This window comes from Mobula hypostoma, chromosome 6, assembly GCF_963921235.1.
Source record: "Mobula hypostoma chromosome 6, sMobHyp1.1, whole genome shotgun sequence".
NCBI lineage: Eukaryota > Metazoa > Chordata > Chondrichthyes > Myliobatiformes > Myliobatidae > Mobula > Mobula hypostoma.
Genome location: NC_086102.1, coordinates 50,317,588 through 50,338,275, shown reverse-complemented (window position 1 = coordinate 50,338,275; position 20,688 = coordinate 50,317,588). Strand labels below are relative to the sequence as shown.

At 41.8% G+C, this 20,688-nt stretch overlaps 1 protein-coding gene across 4 annotated transcripts in view; it reads left to right on the top strand.

Annotated features, from left to right (window-relative positions):
* Positions 1-20,688, top strand: part of si:dkey-100n23.5 — a 181,738-nt gene that overhangs the window by 88,830 nt on the left and 72,220 nt on the right. For all 4 annotated transcript variants that reach the window (XM_063050820.1, XM_063050821.1, XM_063050822.1 and 1 more), the window contains one exon: positions 482-571. In XM_063050820.1, the coding sequence (XP_062906890.1) occupies positions 482-571 (90 nt within the window). The remainder of the gene's footprint in view (positions 1-481; positions 572-20,688) is intronic.

Genomic DNA, 20,688 nt, shown 5'->3' with positions numbered 1-20,688 from the left:
CATGGTATCTTGTGGAATGAATCACCATAATTGAGCTTGGAGAACTTCTTTCAGCCTTCTTGTCTTGTTAGTTATTTGAATGGCTGTCACCATTCATGACTGATGTGGCAGGTTTGCAGAACTTCAGTGTGGTCTATTGTCTGTGAGATCACTTAAGTCTGTCATTTGCTCTTTACATACAATCTTGTGACATTATCTATTGCTTTTTAAATTGTTTTCAATATGTTTCTTTGCACAATCAGTATGATGTTGAAATGGTTAATCTATAGCTCCAAGTTATTGAGGCTTTGAAAATGTAAGCTGTTATTAAGCAGGTTTTCTATTTCTGTACCCATCCTTCATTTAGCAAGAGTTTGCACTAGAATGATGTCTCTACTGTTTTGGGAACAAAATGTTTTACGATTTACAATGCATTTCATTTTAGTTTATTTGTTCAGTATGAAATATGACTAATTTGGTTATCATGCATTATCCCTTGCAGGGTGTATTATGTTGCTGCCTGGGGTGTGCCATTTTTTCTGTCCTGTCTTCCACTCTTTGGTGATTATTATGGCCCTGCTGGAGCATGGTGGTAAGGATCTGATTGTGACCATAGATGATGCAAATTTTGCTTAGAGCATGTTAACTGTATCTTTTTAAGCAGAAAAAAATAATTAATGCCCAAAAAAAATAGTTTCAAGAATTGGGTTATATTTGAGGGTATAAATTTATTGTATAGGAAAGAATCAGATGTTACAAATTATATCTATAAAGTATCTTTATTAAAATATTTTGTTACTTTCCGAGGAAGCAAATTATAAACTTATTTTCTGTGTTTGTTTGGTGCTTTTGCCTTCTCATTTCCTCCATTGAAGTTAGTGAAGCATTTTGAGTTCATGGTTTCATAGATCCAAAAAAATTTTGTGTGATAGCAGGGACTGTACATGTTGATATACATAAAAATAATGTTCCAGGCTAAGCAAATTCCTGAGTGGATGAATAATCAATAGTTTGAAACGGAGCCTTTGAATGCACACAAATGCAGGCATCATTTTTTATATTGCACTTGATACTAAGGTGTGGGTGACTTTGGTTCTGAAGTAGAGTGAATAGATTCCCATTAATTCTGGAGATTAGCTTCATTCTTTGCAGGAGATCTTTTGGAGGTGAGGCGCAGCATTGCTGGGGGAAAAAAATTGAAAAGAACTTTTGTGGTAGTGTCACATCCTTGTTTGATGCCAATCTTCACTGAGATTGGCTCTGTGAAAAATGTTTGGTCAGATCCTTGATAGCATTCATTAAAGAAGCTGCAGTCTGGACTTCAATTTGAAGACAGACTTTATTTCTGACCAGAACCAGTCATTTTTTTATACCACAGCCTTGAACAGGACTTACACGTTTTCAAATTTGTCTGCTGTTTCTGCAGTACAATTGTGAAAAAATACTCAAGGTTATTGCTTCACCTTCTTAAGCTTGTAAGTAAATATATAAAAGCTGTTAAATCACCAGAGTTTGTACCTGTAATTTAACTGTGATACCCACCTAGCTACTTGGGCAGGTTTCTTCTCTACCAATAACTTGAGTATTATCATTGCAATGTCAAATCCAATATTTACTGTCAATATACGCCTGTTCCTCTACATTGCTTAAATCTTCCCTTTAACCCTTCAAGTTCAACCTTCCAAAGTTCCAAAATTACTTCATGCTTTTCTAGATTGAACTCCATCTGCCACTTCTCAGCCCAGCTCTGCAGCCTATTATTGTTCCATTGTAATTTACAACAACCTTCTACACTTCCCACAACACCACCAACCTTCATATCAGCTACAGACTTACTAACCCATAACCCACCCTTCCACTTCCTCATCCAAGTCATTTATAAAAATTACAAAGAGCATGTACCTCAGGATATATCCCTGCAGAACTCCACTGATCATTGACTTGCAGGCAGAATATGCTCCATCTACTGCCCCCCTCTATCTTTCGTGGGCAAGTCAATCCGAGTCCACACAGCCAAATTTTCCTGAATCCCATGCCTCCTAACTTTCTGAATGAGTCAACCATGGGGAACCTTGTCAAATGCCTTACTAAAGTCCATATACATCACATCCACTGCTCTACTTTAATCAATTTGTTTTGTTACTTCCTCACAGAATTCATTTAGGCTTGTGGGGCATGGCTTGCCCCTCACAAAGCCATGATGACTATCCCTAATAAGACTATGCTTCTCTAAATGCTTACAAATTCAGTTCCTAAGAATCTTCTCCATTAATTTGCCCACCACAAATGTAAGACACACTGGTCTATAATTCCTAGAGTTATTCCTATTGCCTTTCTTGAACAAAGGAATAACATTTGCCTCCCTCCGATCTAGTACTACTCATGCGGCCAGTACGGACACAAAGATCATTGCCAAAGGCACTGCAATCTCTTCTGTCACTTCCCAGAGTAACCTGGGGTTTATCTGGATTGGTCAAGGAACATTGAGGCTGTCTACAAGAAGGGTCAGAGCCGTCTCTATTTCCTGAGGAGACTGAGATCCTTTAACATCTGTCGGACGATGCTGAGGATGTTCTACGAGTCTGTGGTGGCCAGTGCGACCATGTTTGCTGTTGGGTGCTGGGGCAGCAAGCTGAGGGTAGCAGACACCAACAGAATCAACAAACTCATTCGTAAGGCCAGTGATGTTGTGGGGATGGAACTGGACTGTCTGACGGTGGTGTCTGAAAAGAGAATGTTGTCCAAGTTGCATGCCATCTTGGTCAATGTCTCCCATCTACTACATAATGTACTGGTTGGGCACAGGAGTACATTCAGCCAGAGACTCATTCCACCAAGATGCAACACAGAGCATCATAGGAAGTCATTCCTGCCTGTGGCCATCAAATTTTACAACTCCTCCCTTGGAGGGTCAGACACCCTGAGCCAATAGGCTGGTTATGGACTTATTTCCTGGCATGATTTACATATTACTATTTAACTATTTATGGTTTTATTACTATTTAATTATTTATAGTGCAACTATAACGAAAACCAATTTCTCCCAGGATCAATAAAGTATGACTATGACTATGACTATCTCATCCAGCCTGGTGACTTAACCATTCTAATATTTTTCAATAGTGCCAGCACATCTTCCTTCTTAACGTTGACATATTCTAGCATATCAGCTTGTTCTATGCTGACCTCACATTTGTCAAGGTCCATCTCACTGGTGAATACAGAAACAAAGTATTCATTAAGGACCTCGCTTACCTCCCTTGACTCCTAGCATATGTTTCTGCTTTTATCACTGATTAGTCTTAGCCTCACTCTAATCATTCTCCTGTTCTTCACATAAGTGTAGAATGCCTTGGGTTTTTCCCTCATCTTACCCATCAAGACCTTCGATCTCTCCATGTTCTTCCTGTCTCTAGCACCCTCTCTGATCTTTGCTTCCAAAACCTTAAGTATGCCTCCATTTTCCTTTTTGACGAAATGCTCCACCTCTCTTGTCAGCCATGGTTCCTTCACCCTCCCATCCTTTCCTTGCCTCACTGGGGGAACTTTATTAACAGTAGAGTGCTGCTTTCTCTGCAAAGTAATTTGCTAGGCCCTCCTCATCTGATATATCATGCGGTTATGGGTGGATTTGTGAATCACAACAGAGACATTAACTGGAAATTGCTTTGTAGAATTACTGGAGCAGAATTTCATGTGACACTTGAAATGTATTACTTAATAATTCTTTTTGTCTGGCTAAGTAAGGTGTGTGCTCATCAAGTAAATGATGGGGTGGATACTGTTTTGTACTTAATATCTGTAATATTTGAGTTGTATTGTAAATATTGTGATGAGAGAACTAGGTGAAGATGGGACCGAAGTGTGGAGTATCTGAGACTGGAGTCGAGCTACAATGCAAGGCTGAAACGGAAGGAGTACAAAACTAGATGGTAGACAGCAAACCAAGTAGAGTTATCAATTGAGCACTGAACCTCCATTCAGGTGCTCCTTAGGTATTCAAACCCTGGCACCAAAACATAGGTGCCAATTAGCGAGATGGTCCTGAATCCTGAAGGGGCCATGCCAGATGTCCGTATTCCAGTGATTCAGAGTGTCTAAACCTCAGAAGCTGGCGCGGTTGGGTGCGTATCGTAAAGGGACCCTCTCCCCTACGGCTGACCCCTGATGATCCTGGCTGCAGGGAGAGACGGTGATGGTAGACATGGATGAGAGCCAGATCCAAGATTCCTTTTCAGGAACCCAGCATGTTCCCCAGTTTCCAAATCCTTACAGTCCACGAGGTACTGCCGAACACCCCAAACAGTTCATGAATCCAGAATTCTTCTAATGATGAAGACCTGTTTACCATCGACAAACCTGGCAGGTGGCAGGACTGATGGTGGTGGGGGCCAAAGGTCTGGAGTTAACAGGTTTCAATTTGGAGATGTTGAAAGTGGAATTGATCTTTGAGGGTCTTGGGGAGGTACAAGGTATAAGCCACCGGGTTTACTTTCCTGAGAACCTTGAAGGGTCCAATGAACTTGGGCGCCAGCTGTCTAAACTCCACCTGTAAAGGCAAATCTTGATTAGACAGCCAGGCCAGTTGCCTAGGCTGCAAAGTGGGTCCCTGCCTTCTCCTGCGGTTAGTCTTGATTTCAGCCTACCTGGTAGAGGACAACAAAATCTCCCTTGCCCCAGTCCATTTCTCCTTGCGTTGCTGGACAAGATCTTCGGTTGCAGGAACCCCAGCCGTGGCCTCCTGCTCAGGGAAGATTGGCAGAGAATTCCCGAATTGGCATTCGAACAGGGACATCCCGTGCACTGAATGCTGTACAGCGTTGTGGGCGACCTCTGCCCACATCAAAGGGTTGCACCAGTCGTTAGGTCTTTTTGAGGCCAGGTATCTAAGGGTTTGTTTCAAATCTTGGTTCACTGCTGCATCTAATCGTTGGACTGAGGGTGAAATCCAGAGGAAAGACTTACTGTTGCCCCAATCAGCTTACAGAACACCCTCCAAAAATGTGATGTGAATTGAGGATCGTGATCCAACACAATGTCCGTCGGAAATCCGTGGATCCCGAAGACCTGTTAGATTTTGTCCGTCTCTGCGCAGATGGTAGCTTGCCCAAGGCGATAAATTTGCAGGCCTTTGAAAAACAATCAACTATTACCATGATGACGCTCTTCCCCTTGGAAGGCAAGGGACCCATGGCAAAGTCCGTGGAGATGTGTTTGGAGATGTCTGTCTGGAACAGGTAGTGGGTGGAGAAGCCCTTGAGTTTGGGTGCGGGGTGTGGGGTGCGGGGTTCCGGGTGGACACCTAGTGTGCCTGGACATATTGTCAAACCTCTCTCACCATTCCAGGTTATCAATATGTTCTTTTGATGAACTCGAGGGTCTTGGCAATCCCTGGGTGAGCGGTCATTCTTGATGAGCATCCCCTTTGAAGTACCTGTGACCTGATGGAACTTGGAACGTACGGACTACCCGGAGGACTGTTCTTAGGATTCACTCCTTGAGCCTGGGCCTTGCGAACAAGTGCGTTGATTCCCCAACTAATTGGCACTATCACCTTGGTTTGGGGCAAAATGGTGACAGGCTGCTCCTCTCTTCCAGGTTTGTCGAACTGACAAGACAAGGCACCTGGTTTCTGGTTCTTAGACTCTGGTTGGTAGGTCAGGGTGAAATTAAAGCTGTTAAAGAAAAGAGAGCCCCTGGCCTGCCTGGAATTCAGTCTCCCTCAAGCTTGTGATGTAGGTCCTCCAGAGCCAGTGATCGTGAGCAGTTCTCTGTTACAGATGTGGTAGTTCGTCTCTGTCGGGGATAGCCACCTGGAGAAGAATGCACATGAGTACAGTTTATTGTCTAGAGTTGTTCATTGATACAACTCTGCACCCACTCCGATGTCCAAAGTGTCCACCTCCATGGTGAAGGGAAGGTCCGGGTGGGAGCTGCTGTGAAGTGCTGTTTGAGCTCTGTGAAATCAGCCTCTGCGTCGGGTGTCCAAACAAATGGGCCTATGGATTTCTTCGTTTGAGCTGTCAGCAGAGCTGCCACTGAGCTGGAGTTCCTAATGAACTTCTGGTAAAAGTTGGAAAATTCCAGGAATTGTTGAATGGTTGTGACCAATCTCTGACTGCCCGAGTTTTGGTAGGGTCCATCTGGAACTGCCATTAGAGATGATAAAAGCCAAAAAAATGAAGTGGTGGCCACATGAAATTCAGACTTCTCCAGCTTGACATAAAGTCCATGATCTAGAAGCCTCTTTAAAATGCCCCCAAATTGAGCGACATGCTCCTCCCTGGACCTCAAGAAGATTAGGATAATATCCAGGTAGACAAAGGCATAATTGTGGAGAACATCCTGGAGCACGTCATTTATAAAGGTCTGGAAAATTGCTCGAGCATTTGTGAGGCTGAAGAGCATGACCAGGTACTCATAGTGCCCTGTCACTGTGCTGAATGCAGTTTTCCACTTGTGGCCCTTTTTTATTTTCTTTTAATAGTACAGCACAGTACAGGCCCTTCAGCCCACAGTGTTGTGCCGACCCTCAAACTCTGCCTCCCATATAAGCCCCCACCTTAGATTCCTCCATATACCTGTCTAGTAGTCTCTTAAACTTCACTAGTGTATCTGCCTCCACCACTGACTCAGGCAGTGCATTCCATGCACCAACCACCCTCTGAGTAAAAAACCTTCCTCTAATATCCCCCTTGAACTTCCCACCCCTTACCTTAAAGCCATGTCCTCTTGTATTGTGCAGTGGTGCCCTGGGAAAGAGGTGCTGGCTATCCACTCTATCTATTCCTTTTATTATCTTGTACACCTCTATCATGTCTCCTCTCATCCTCCTTCTCTCCAAAGAGTAAAGCCCTAGCTCCCTTAATCTCTGATCATAATGCATACTTTCTAAATCAGGCAGCATCCTGGTAAATCTCCTCTGTACCCTTTCCAATGCTACCACATCCTTCCTATAGTGAGGTGACCAGAACTGGACACAGTACTCCAAGTGTGGCCTAACCAGAGTTTTATAGAGCTGCATCATTACATCGCGACTCTTAAACTCTATCCCTCGATTTATGAAAGCTAACACCCCATAAGCTTTCTTAACTACCCTATCCACCTGTGAGGCAACTTTCAGGGATCTGTGGACATGAACCCCGAGATTCCTCTGCTCCTCCACACTACCAAGTATCCTGCCATTTACTTTGTACTCTGCCTTGGAGTTTGTCCTTCCAAAGTGTACCACCTCACACTTTTTCGGGTTGAACTCCATCTGCCACTTCTCAGCCCACTTCTGCATCCTATCAATGTCTCTCCGCAATCTTTGACAATCCTCTACACTATCTACAACACCACCAACCTTTGTGTCGTCTGCAAACTTGCCAACCCACCCTTTTACCCCCACATCCAGGTCGTTAATAAAAATCACGAAAAGTAGAGGTCCCAGAAAGATCCTTGTGGGGCACCACTAGTCACAATCCTCCAATCTGAATGTACTCCCTCCACCACCACCCTCTGCCTTCTACAGGCAAGCCAATTCTGAATCCAATTATGTGGACCAAGTTGTATGTATTCTACAAGTCGAGCCTTGTGAATACCCTGGCCTTTGGAGAATCTCGAAGACGTATTCATGAGTGAAAGGGGATAATGAGTTTTGGCCGTTGAGTGATTCAGCCCTCTATAATCAATGCATGGCTGCAGGCTCCCATCCTTTTTCTGTACAAAGAAAAAGGCTGCGCTGGCTGGTGAGATGGAGGGCCGAATGAATTCCATGGCAAGAGTCTCCTTTATATACTTTCCCATTACACTTCTCTCTGAGCCAGAGAACACCTATAATTGACCACACAGTGGACAGGTACCAGGCAGAAGATCTATAGAAGTCTTAAGGTTAGTACATCGGAAGAGTTGAGGCCTTTCCCTTGCTGAAGGCCTCTTCGAAAGTCCTGTAGGTAGAAGGGATTTTGAATGGTTTGGGTGTTGCAATTACCTCCAAACCCTACGTCGGGGATGACTCCTGATGTTCCTTGGGTAGCAGGGTAGATTCAACCAACTTCAGAGTCTCCTCCACAGGTTCACTAGACTCTTTTGTTGAAACAGTGCTCCACCAACTAAGCTTCAAGGGTCTGCATTTAGGCGACTTTGCCTTAGTTGGGACCTGGCAGCTGGATCCCTTCAGCTTAGCTGCTAGAGTTCCAGACTGTTTGGGTGCGTCCTTGGGTTGTTCCTGAACTAGAGATCCCCTCCCTCTAGTTCTAGCACGCCCCCCCCCCACTAGACAGGGTTGAGACTCACACAGCTCTGTTGGCCAGAGCCAGCTGGTCTGCCCTTGAGGACAGGACTGGATCTTCAGAAGGGGCCAGGTTACCCTGAACCAAAGTCTGCCCCCTTGTCGATCATTTGTTTTGAGAGAATCTAGGGGTTGAAACCCTACGCCAAAAACATACCCTCTTGCAATGACTGGACCAAGCAATGATTCTCCCTTCCTTCCATGAAGTGGAAGGAAGGTTATGCTGGGACCGCCAAGGGTGCCCAAGGATCAGTGATGTGAGAGGTGAATCGATGATAAAGAAACTAATGTCCTCCACATGATCCTGGATCCTCATTCACAAAAGCAATGTCTGCTGCAAGATCTGCCTGGAACCTAGTGGATGGCCGTCCAGGACAGTTGCGGGCATGATCTGGATCAACTTCTGCAGCATTATGTTGAACTGATGAGCAGTTCCCAAGTCCAGGAAATTACCAGCAACCCCAGAGTCCACAATGGTATTCATCTCTTTCTGTTTTTTTTTCCCCAGGAGATCCCCACCTTCGGGTGTGATGTCAGAATCTGTCGGGTTGGGAGTGGTAGCTGCTACCATCACAGTCCTCCCGACACTGGACTGTCTTAGCAGTTTTCTGATGGCTGCAGCCTGGGGCAATCAGACTGCAGGTGGCCTGCCTTCCCACAGTAAGTGCAGCAACTTTGACTCTGACAGTGGGACCCTTCATCGGTAGAGAGCCTTGTGTAACCCATTTGCACGGGCTCAACAGAGTCCTGAGTAGGTAATTGTCTGAGATCAGAGAGTGGAACTGCAATGTATTCAGGCCAGGGCTGGGCTAGCCCTCTTTAACCTCTTGAAATAGTCCCACTTGCCAGACAATTATCAAGGCAAATGGACTGATCAGTCAGAACCTCTAGGTCCTCTGCTGGCTTTCCCAAGGTGAGGGCATCCTTTAGTTTGTCTTTGAGTTTGTGGCAGTATAAAGTGGTCATGGCTGCCACATTCCAGTCACTCTCTCAGGCCACTGTCCAAAACTCAATACCGTAGTCGGCTGCTGACCATCCGCCCTGATGCACCTGCATCAGAGGGTCCGAGGCTCGGCTTGCACTGGCAGAATAATGGAACACCCTCTTCATGGCGGCCATAATTTCCTCTGAATCCGAGCAAATCTCCGACCATCATTCCCAATGTGCGATGGCCCAGGCCAGGGCTTCCCCAGTCAGGAGAGAGATAATTAAGGTCACCCTTCCGTGCCCTGAAGAGAATCGGGGTGGCTGTAGTTCGAGCACCAATGAAGAAGCCGTGGCAAGAACCCAGGGTCAGAAGATGTACTGGCTCTGCAGAGTGACCGACAGTCTTACCTGAGCAACTCTGACTTGCTCCTTGTGAAAGTTGGCACACGGCGACCTGGAGGTCGTGTATCTCCAGGCTCTGTCTAGAACCTCTTGCTGTGACTGGCTACAGCGGATGAGAGACTCTGATACCCCACTGGGTCCATGTTGGCTCAGTTGTACTGTGATGAAAGACCTAGGCGAGGATGGTTAGGATACCAGTGCTGGAGTATCTGAGATCAATCGAGACACGACGCAAGACTGAAACAAGAACAAAGTACAAAACATGGCTGCCTATTAGCAGGACAGTCCTGAATCCTTAAAGGGGCCACGCCAGCTATCCATATTCTGGAGAGTTAGAGTGTCTAAACCCCAGAAGCTGTCGTGTTTGATGCGTGTCATAACAAATATATTATTTGATTAAGCATTCTTTGTTTAAATTAGTCATTAGGGGTTACACGTAAAAATATGTGTATGGTATACATCACTACACCACCGTGTCATATATGCTAAAGTACGAATGAAATAGACGCGTATACATAGCTCTGTGTTTTTCTTTCATTCGTTTTATGTTTTGGAGTTACAAAGCATAACAGATATGCCTCAAGCAATTACTGGATTACTGTCTTTGCTTCAGAATGTTACAAATGTGGTTACGCTAGTTCAGCGTCTTTCTCCAGCTGGTTGTTAAAATGTCCAATACCAACTCCTTTTTAAAAAAATTTTCTTTGCATCTCTTCAATTTTGTAAGTCTACTTTTAAAATCCATCCATCCTCCACATATTCCTTGTTGATATACAGTACACTTACATGTAAGTGAACTTTGCCTTTGTCAGGTAACTTTCACTTATGAAACTTCTTGCATTCTCCCTTTACAATTGAAAGTTTCTCCACTAGGTCAGAATATTATCCTTTGGATAACAAAATACTTTGGAAAAGAGTTAATGCTTGTCCAAAATATTAATTTTAAAACAATAAGAATAGTCAAAGTTGTAATCAAATAAATGTTACAGTGGAAATCAATATGTAACCCTCTCACTAGGCTCGAATACAAACTTGGCTCATTAGCTAACTCTGCTAACAGCCACATTACTTAGCAGTGAGAAAGCCACCTTTCATAAGCAATATATGTCTAGGGTCAGTATGATTTGGATTCCATCAACCAGGAATATTGATTGTGGTGGATACTGCGTAAATACTGCTCACACAAAATAATCAGTCACCAAGAAATGACAGATAGTACACCAGCATAAAATTATAAAGAGTGTATTTCCCAATTTTTCAACTTTATCAAACAGTTAACAGGAAAAGGAAAAAAGAATTAAAAGGGTCCATTATAGTTAAACCAGTCCAATGTGCACATAAATGTTGGAGCTCATTTTTGGAGTAGTCAGGTATATCGCTTTACTCAGGTGCTGAAGCCACTTTCTGTCTGAAAGACAGCAGTCACAGTTCGAACTTCCCTTGAAGACCATCTCGAACAAACTGGCTAACTCAGGAATATTGACACTTCCTCCTTTAAACCATTATTCTGCACAAAGCACTTCTTATAATGAGGTCTTTCCTTCAAGCAGCATTCTGCATCTTCCTTTGTGCCCCGCTCTGCAGCTCCCGCCCAAAAAGACCCGAAACCAGATTACTGTCCTTCAGAAATCTGATCCCACCCAGTCCTCTTGAATGTTCCATGACATCTCACTGGACAGAAAGTTACAACAGGTACCAAGATAACCCCAATTGGCTGACACAACATTCCTTGGCTCCTTTTCTTTAGCCGAAGCCAAAACACTCTTACTAACAGGGCACAGTGCTTTTGCAAAAAACTGCTAAAATAAAAATACCTCACAGCAGGGCAGTAGAAATCTTAACCAAGACATTACAAATAAATGAATGATGAATCAGTATTTAACAACATGTAGTTTTAAATGGATGAAATTCAGTTTGGCTGAGATACTTCTTAATGAATCTTGCCAATTTACCACCTTGTGCACCATTTGAGTTTTACCCAGCAGTATTTAATACCAAGGCCTTCTCATTTTGAGATGTGGAGTCCCATAAATTACATATAAATGAATAGTATTTTTATCTGCTTATCATACTTCTGCATTCTTCAACTCCCCAAGTATTTCCAGCTCTTAAAATAAATCACTGTGCAACTTAAATAATTTATTCTGGTGAGATAGAATTGGCAGATTGTATTACTTTTGGTTTATAATCATCTTGGATTAAACTACTTGTAATCCTATAATGCAGTACTTTTTCAAGGTCTGTTATTTATTCCCTTAACTCAAGTTGTCTTAGAAAATAATGATTAATATAATCCATGTACACCGGTCCAGTACTGAATGTTTTATCTGCTGTATCATCATATCTATCAATATATCTTAATTATTTAATTTCCATCCCTATTTCAATTTTTGCTTTGTTCAGTAAATTCTTAGGAGTTAGTAATCTAAATCTACCAATTCTCCATTTCCTGGTTCCTTTAGATTAGAAGGACTGCAGACTCTGACACATTATCTAATTAAACCCCACATTTGATTTGATCAAGTTGAATATTACTGTACCTGGTTTTCTTTGGCTAAATTTTCTCTTGCTTCACAATTATCTGGAAGCCATCTATAACCCAAGTCTGATTTCTTTCCTGCCTGTCTGTCTTCTCAGCCTTGTGTTTCTTAAAAGTCTCTTAAGCTCCACTAAACTGCATGATTCCACTATTACCTCTGCTAACCTATTCCAAGCACCTACCACTCTGCATCAAAAAAAACTTGCCCTCAAGTCACCTGTAAACTTCGTTCCTCTAACCTTAGAACCATGTCCTCTAGTATTTGCCATTTCCTACCCTGGGGTAAAGATTCTAACTGTCTTTGATTCTATCTATGCCTCTCATAATTTTTGCAAGTCTCTATCAGGTCTCCCCTTAGTTTCCAATGCTCTAGGGAGAACAAACCAAGTTCCTTCAACCTTTCCTTATAGCTCATAACCTTTAATCCATGAAGAACTCTGGTAAACCTCTTCTGCACTCTGTCCACACCCTTCTTGTAATGGGGTGAACAGAACTGCGTGCAATACCCCAAGTGAGATCTGAGTAAAATTTTATATAGGCATGACTTCATTCCTGTTATACTCAACAGCCCTACCAATGAAGGTAATTGTGCCACATGCTTTTTCATCACCTTATCCACTTGTGTGGCCGTGTTCAGTGAACTATGGACCTGGACCCCATGATCTCTCTGTAGCTCAATGCTATTAGGGGAGTCTCCTTTCAACTATTTACACTCATTCGTCTTCCAAAAATACAACACCTCACACATGCTTAAATTAAACTCCAACTGGCCATGTCTGTAAGTGATCTATATCTAGTTTCACCAGCACAAGGAAAGCTTCTAGCCTGCTGTTATAGGACCGTTAAATGGTTCCCTACTGCAACAAGATGGACCCTTGACCTCATAATCTACCTTGTTATGATCTTACACCTTATTGTTTACCTACTCAGCACTTTCTCTGCAGCTGTTACACTTTGTTCTGCATTCTGTTATTGTTTTACCTTTTTCTAATTCAATGCATTGTATAACGATTTGATCTGTATGAACAGTATCCAATTCAAACTTCTCACCGTATCTCAGTACATGTGATAATATTCCAATTCAAATTGCATTCCTCTTTATGATCCTTGATTGTCATACCATTACTTTGTATTGCTATCTCTCAAACTCCATTAAATTCCATCCCTTTGGCTGCTGACGTTCACAGTGACAAGTCACCTAAACCAGAGTCTCACATTGTCATAATCTGTAATGCTGATTTAGGTGAGTTATTTAGTCATAAACTATTGAGCATTTATTTGATGGCTTACTGCTTTATTCCACTCTTGTCCAGGTTCATAAATTCCACTACTAGCTACCTAAATGCAATATGCTTGTCCAGTAGTGGCTCTTCTTCCTATATCTCTGAAAATGTGTAAACTATCTGCTCCTGGCTTCCTCCACTTTCTTGTCTTCATAGTCCCTTTTGATGATCTCATGTATATACATGGGATCAGCTCCCACGTGTGCCTGCCTGTTCTATCCAGTACTACTTCAACAGCAAAACCAACATTTTTAGCCCTATCATCTCTATTCCCTTGCCTCTTTCCATCATTCTGTCCAATATTATGTCAGGCTGAAATAAAGCAGAATGTCGTGTTTCAAGTAGAGCTTAAGCCCTAGATCCACACAATGCCTTAACCCTGTAACATTGCCTATCTCTGCCCCGGCCAAAGGCTTGCTGATTTGTTTGCTTTAGTTGCCTCTTGAACTCATAGCTTTGATGGCCTGCATTTGTTCTTCTATGTATGCTTTCTGTAATTTCAACTATTGAGAAAGAGTTCACATAGGTTTAAAATGGCTGCATTTCCCTATTGTAACTTGTTCCAAATTCACATGAATATAATAAGCTTTTTGAAATGCAGCATTCACTCTATTAAAGATTGCTTCAAATTATTGATCTGAGGTATATTTAAGCTACCTCATGTTTTTATTTTATTTAGAAATACAGTACAGAACAGGCCCTTCCAGTCCAATGAGCCACACCAGCCAGCAATCCAGCTATTTAACCCTTGCCTAGCCACAGGACAATTTACCTATTAGCCTACTAGCCAGCATGTCGTTTGGACTGTGGGAGGAAACTGGAGCACCTGAAGGAAATCTACATGCTAACAGGAAGGACATACAAACTTCTTACAGAGGACGCTGGAATTGAACTCTGAACTCCGATGCCCTGAGCTATAAAAGCGTCAAGCTAAGCACTACGCTACAGTGGCAGTTTCTTGTGTGTGATACATTCCTGAAATAATATGTAGATTTAAGCTAAAATGGGTACAACAGAACAAAATGCTTTTACAAGTGATGCACATACAGTATATACTAGTTCTTACTGTCTCTGTTCTCTTCTTAATTTGTGTTCTTTAGTTTTTAATAGTGTCTCAACATTTGATCTTCTTAAGCATAGCAATTGCATTTAACATAGGGAATCAGACCAATCAAAGAGATGGTTTTTTTCAGGAGTGTTAAACAGAGACCACGACTATATTCTTGGGTGTGTTTAATCATCAGTTGGAGAAAGAGTAGGGGAGTCCTGCAGCTCTGCTAGCCACTTTTTAACCACCAATTAACATTAGCCAAGCAGTAAAGGGGCATTTAGTTATAGAGCTCTGAAACACACCCTTTGGCCCAACTCATCCAGGCCAATTAAGTAGCCAAATTGAACTGCTTGCATTTGGCCCATTTTACACTAAACCTTTTCTCCTTTCCAAGTATCTACTGAATGCCTTTTAAATGGTGTAATTGTACCTGCCTCTTCCACTTCTTCTGACAGTTTGTTCTATATACCCAGCACTGTGTGAAAAATTGCCCTCAGATCCCTTTTAAATCTTTCCTCTCTTACCTTAAACCTATGCTACCTAGTTTTGGACTTCCTTACCTTGGAAAAAATACTGTGACATTTTTATTTATTTATGCCTCTCATGATTTTATATACTTCTATGAGATTCCCCCTCTCTCTCCTACGTTCCAGTCCCAGCTAATCCAGTCTCTTTTTATAATACAAACCTTCCAGTCCCAGTAACATCCTTGTAAGTATTTTCTCCACACCTCCCAGCTTAAGGACATCATGCTTCCAATTAGGTAGGCAAGCAGAATGCACACAGTATTCCAAGTGTGGTGTCACCAACATAAGGCACATCTGGAACATGACATCCCAATTCTTGTACTCCGTGTCATAACCAATGAAGGCAGGTGCAGCAAACGCCTTCTTCACTACCATGTCTACCTGTGTTTAGAGAACTGTGTACTTGTACCCCCTGTCTTTCTGTTGCTCAATGTTCTCCAGGGCCCTGCCATTTGCTGTGCCAGTCTGCCCTGGTTTAACTTCCTAAAATGTGACATGCCATGTTTTATCCAAGTTAAATATCACCTGTTATTCTTTTGCTCACTTTCTGAGTTGATCTCAGTCCTGTTGTAATCTTAGAATACATTCTTCACCATGGATTATATCCACAAATTTAGGTGTCATCTACCAAATTACTAACCATGCTAACTAACTGCTAACCAAATTATTAAGATTGACCATTTATGTAAACAGTATCTGGTAGCTTTAACCAGCAAAACTTTCCAAAGGACTTCACAACAGTGTTATTGATATGCTTTGCCTGCGATTTTTTTGGCTGCTGCTGAGTAGTGCCTACTATATGGATAACCTCAGGTACGTGATAGTAACACATAGTTGTGGGGAGGATATTGTAAGACCAGTCATGTCACAGTCTTCAGATAATATGAGAAGAACAAGGAGGCATAAATTACCATTCAGCAGTTGCAGTCACATAGGAGATTATGAGTCCACTGTTGCACACTTTTCTCATACATGACTGCACGACCAAACACCTGAGTAATCACATTAGCTGGTGACAGGACAGTGGTGGGGCTCATCACCAACAATGATGAAATGGCCTACAGAGAGGAAGTGGAAGAGCCTGAGGTCTGGTGCCAGGCAAATAACCTCTTCCTCAATGTCAACAAGACAAAGGAGATAGTTATCCACTTCAGAGAGCTCACACCAGTCACACCCCTCTTTACATTGACAGCACAACAGTAGAAACTGTGAGCGGTTTCAAATTCCTGGGCGTGCACATCTCGCACAACTTCTCATGGCCCCAGAATACATCACGCAATCAAGAAAGCTCACCAGTGACTCTGCTTTCTGAGGAAGCTGAAGAGAACTGGACTGTGTACATCATTACTTATGACCTTCTGCAGAGAGCATCCTAATATAACTGCATAGAATGGAAACTGCACTGCAGCAGACAGGAAGGCTCTACAACAGATAGTCAAAACTGCCTAGTGCATCAGCCCCACCATCAAAAGCATACTGTATGTACAGAAAGATGTCAGAAAAAAGACTAATAGTATCATGAAGGATCCCACCCACCCTGCTCATGGGCTGTTTGTCCCACTCCCTTCAGGCATGAGACAGTCATATAAAGAAATGGTATGATTAATTTTGAATCATAACACCATCATTTGAATATTGAAAATATATTTTTGTAATGCCATGAGAATGCAAAGACTGTTTTTTGTTTTCATTTTCAGTTATGTTTTCTCAATTAAGATAAGGAATGCCTATCGTTCCTTGTCCAGGCCACATTTTGGTAAATTGGATCACTTGGTTGTCCTTCTGTTACCTGCATACAGGCAAAGGGCAAAATGCAATGCTGCAGGGATTAGGAGAACAAAGAGTGTCATGGGAGGCAGGGGAGTGGTCACGAGTTTGCTTCGATTCAGTGGACTGAGCTGTGTTCAAGCACTCATCTAGACCTGGGTTGTAACGGATTTTATTAAAACAGCTGTAGGCGAGTGTATCCCCATTAAATCATTCAGAGTCTCCCCCAATCAGAAGCCCTGGATGAACCATAAGATCTGAAATTTGTTGAGGGTCAGATCAGAGGCATTTAACTCTGGAGACCAAGAAAGTTGCAGGAGGTCCAAGTATGATCTCTGGAAAGCCGTCTCATGTGTGAAGTGGAAATTCCAGACCAAACGAATCAACGAGGAATGCTCGACAGCTGTGGCAGGGTTTGAATGCTATCACTTTCTATAAAGTTAAATCAAGCTACATGGGAGACAGCAGGGCTTCACTTCAGATAAGCTCAATGCCTTTTGTGCTCTCTTTGACAGTCAGAACATTGAGGAACCATTGGCAACTCCCACATCCCCTCAGTGATCCTGTGATTTCATTCTCTGAAGGCTTCAGGAGAGTGAGTCCACAAAAAGCATCCGGTCTGAATGGGGTACCTGCCCATATAGTGAAGACCTGTGCTCATCAACTGGCTGGTGTGTTCACTGAGATCTTTAACCTCTCACTTTGGCAATGTGTGGTACCCACCTGCTTCAAGCCCAAGAAGTTTATAGTCACCTTCCTCAATAAATGTTGCCCAATTGCACTTGCATCAACAATGAGGAAGTGTCTTGAGAAGTTGGTGAAGAAATATATCAGCTCCTGCCTGAGAGATGACTAGGATTCACACCACTTTACCTAATGGAGCAACAGGTCAACAGCAGATGCTATCACATTGGTTCTTCACTCAATCCTGGACAGCAAAGATGCATACATCAGGATGCTCTTTATTGACTACAGCTCAGCATTTAATACTATCATCCGCTCAAAACTAATCAATAAGCTTCAAAACTTTGGCCTCAATATCTCCTTGTGCAATGGGATAATTACGATAGTAAGTACGTTATTGATCCCAGGTGGGAAGCTCTTTTGTTACAGCAGCAACGTTTAAAATTGCTCTACGGGCTGTGATACCTATAAGGTACAAACTAGAAAATTACTAAAACAGTACATTGTGGATATAAATTTGGTTGAAGTATGGAGAGAACAAAACCTTGGTAAAATAGAATACTCTTGTCATTCAAGTTCATGTAAATCTCATTCTCGTATTGATTATTTTCTTGTCTCAGGAGAGCTCTTATCAAAGATTAAAAGTTGCTGGTATGATAGCATAGTAATAAGCAACCATGCTGCTATTTCATTAAGTATTCATGCAGAGAAATTTATTCACAGTCCCCCTAACTGGCGATTTCAGGTGAGATGGCTACAAAACCCAGACTTTGTTAAATTTGTAGGAACTAAAATAGGTAGTTATTTTGAGTTAAATACAGATCAAACTAGTGCCAGCACAAGATGGGAGGCGTTCAAGGCATATATTAGAGGAGAAATCATTAGTTATACAAGCTCCAAGGCCAAACGACAAAAAAATAGAGATGGAAACTTTGGGAAAACAAATTAAATCTTTAGAGATAGAACTAAATGAAAGGGATGATCCAACAAAACAAAGAGATCTGCTACTTTTGAGAGCCAAATATAATAAATTATCTGCTGATAAAGCTGCAAAAAGTTTAATGTGGCTAAAGCAATCTTATTATGATCAAGGAAAAAAAGCTGGAAAACTCTTGGTGTGGAGAATTTTAAAAATACGGTCTGATAGAGCAATTAACAGTAGAATAACCTCTTCAGCAAGCCTAACAGTAGACCCATTAGAAATTAATAACAGTTCTAGAGAATTTTATGAACATGTATATAGATCAGAATGCCCCCAAGCCTCAGAAGGTGGGACACATTTCTTGATCAGTTTCAATTCCAGACACTGACAGAAGATGCAAAAAAGGAGTTAGATAGAGGTATAACAATTGAAGAGATATCACAGGCTATCCAAAATATTAACAGTGGTGAAGTGCCAAGGCCTGACAGCCTACCAATTGAATTTTACAAGACATTTCAAGAAAAATTACTAGTCTCACTCTTAAACATGTATGACGAATGTTATCGGAATGGAACTCTCCCACCCTCTTTAAGGTTGGTGATGATAACGCTGATCTTGAAGCCAGACAAACCACCTACAGAATGTTTCTCATTTAGACCGCTAAGTCTAATTGGATCGGACACAAAAATACTTTGTAAAGCCTTAGCAAGAAGATTAGATCCTTATATCCCACATCCCTGGCGAGTAGATGGCTCTAAAATGACTGGTTTAGAAAATATACTATTTGTTAAGACACTGGCTATTGGATTTGTATATAAAATCTGAATCTATTTAAGGAAGTTCTTTCCAAATCCAAATCTAGACAATACATTAAATAAATACGGCCATTCTATTCTATCGAAGGCCTGCCAAGCATTCAGTGATAATACTGCTGTATCTTTTGCACCAAATTTTTCATGAATTATGTTAAGAACTCTTCTAATGTTATGGAATCCTTGGCATTTTTGCACAAAACCATTCTGATCATTACATAACATTAGATTAATAAAAAATCTAGACTGAGACTTAGGCTGCTATACCTGCCTTATGAAAGGGGAGGGCTACGGCTCCCGAATCTGAAATGGTATTATTGGTCTGCTCAGTTACGTTCTGCAATGTTTTATTTCTCAATGGAGGCCCTTCCAGCTTGGGTGAATATTGAACAGGCATCAGTACTAAACCTCCCATTAAAGCTCTATCTATACTCTGCAGACCCAAGAAATCTGTAAAGAAACAACCGAGAACCCTTTCCTCAGAAATACAATTGACATCTGGTATAAAGCACAACAGCATATTAAAGATACTCCTCCCATTCCCTGCTTCTCCCCAATATGGCACAATACATACTTCAGGGCAGGAAGAGCAGATGGTGGTTTCAGAATCTGGGCAGACAAAGGTGTGCAGAAAATAGAGGACCTTTATATGTATGCTAATCTTGTTACATTTGATCAATTGTGTCAGACATACCATATACCTAAAAAAAAACACTTTTTAAAAATATCTGCAACTGAAACATTTCATACTTACAAAATATAAGCATTTAATATCTGAACCACCACTATCACATCTTGAAAATCTCACACTTCTAAACCTAAAGGGGAGGAATCAGATTTCTTTATTCTATACAGCTTTGATGTCATATGATAAGGAGTTCACCATTGACAGGCTAGAGGCATGGAGACTGGATGTTCAAGAGGACATACAAGAAACTGAGTGGGAAATGGCATGCTTAAAAGCCCAAAAACAATCAATTAACACGAGAATTAAGCTATTACAATACAAATGGTTAATGAGAACTTATATTACCCTGGTCAAACTGAACCGTTGGTCCCCTGACATCCCAGACACTTGTGTTAAACGTTTAGAAGAAAAGGGTACTCTGTTTCACTGTGTAAGGGACTGTCCAAAATTTCAAAAAAAAACTGGAAAACAGTTGTTCAGACTATATTTGAGATTGTTGGAGTAAAGGTGCCTCACCAAGCAAAAATGTGTGTACTAGTTATATATCTAAAGAACTTTACTGTTCGTTCAGAGCAGTCAATTTTAATGACTTTGGATTCCTGCGGGCCAGGAGAATGATAGCTTTATCTTGGAGAAAAATGAATATACCTTTGATACATGTATGGGTGAAGGAGATGGCATCTTGTATTGTATTGGAGAGACTGACTTACATAACCAGAGGGAGGACAGGAGAATTTGAAAATGTGTAGAAATCTTTATTGGAGTTTCTTGGACGTCAAGGTGCACAGTCATTTTGAAATAGCTGTGTGTTGTTGAGTGCTTCTATGGTTTTTTT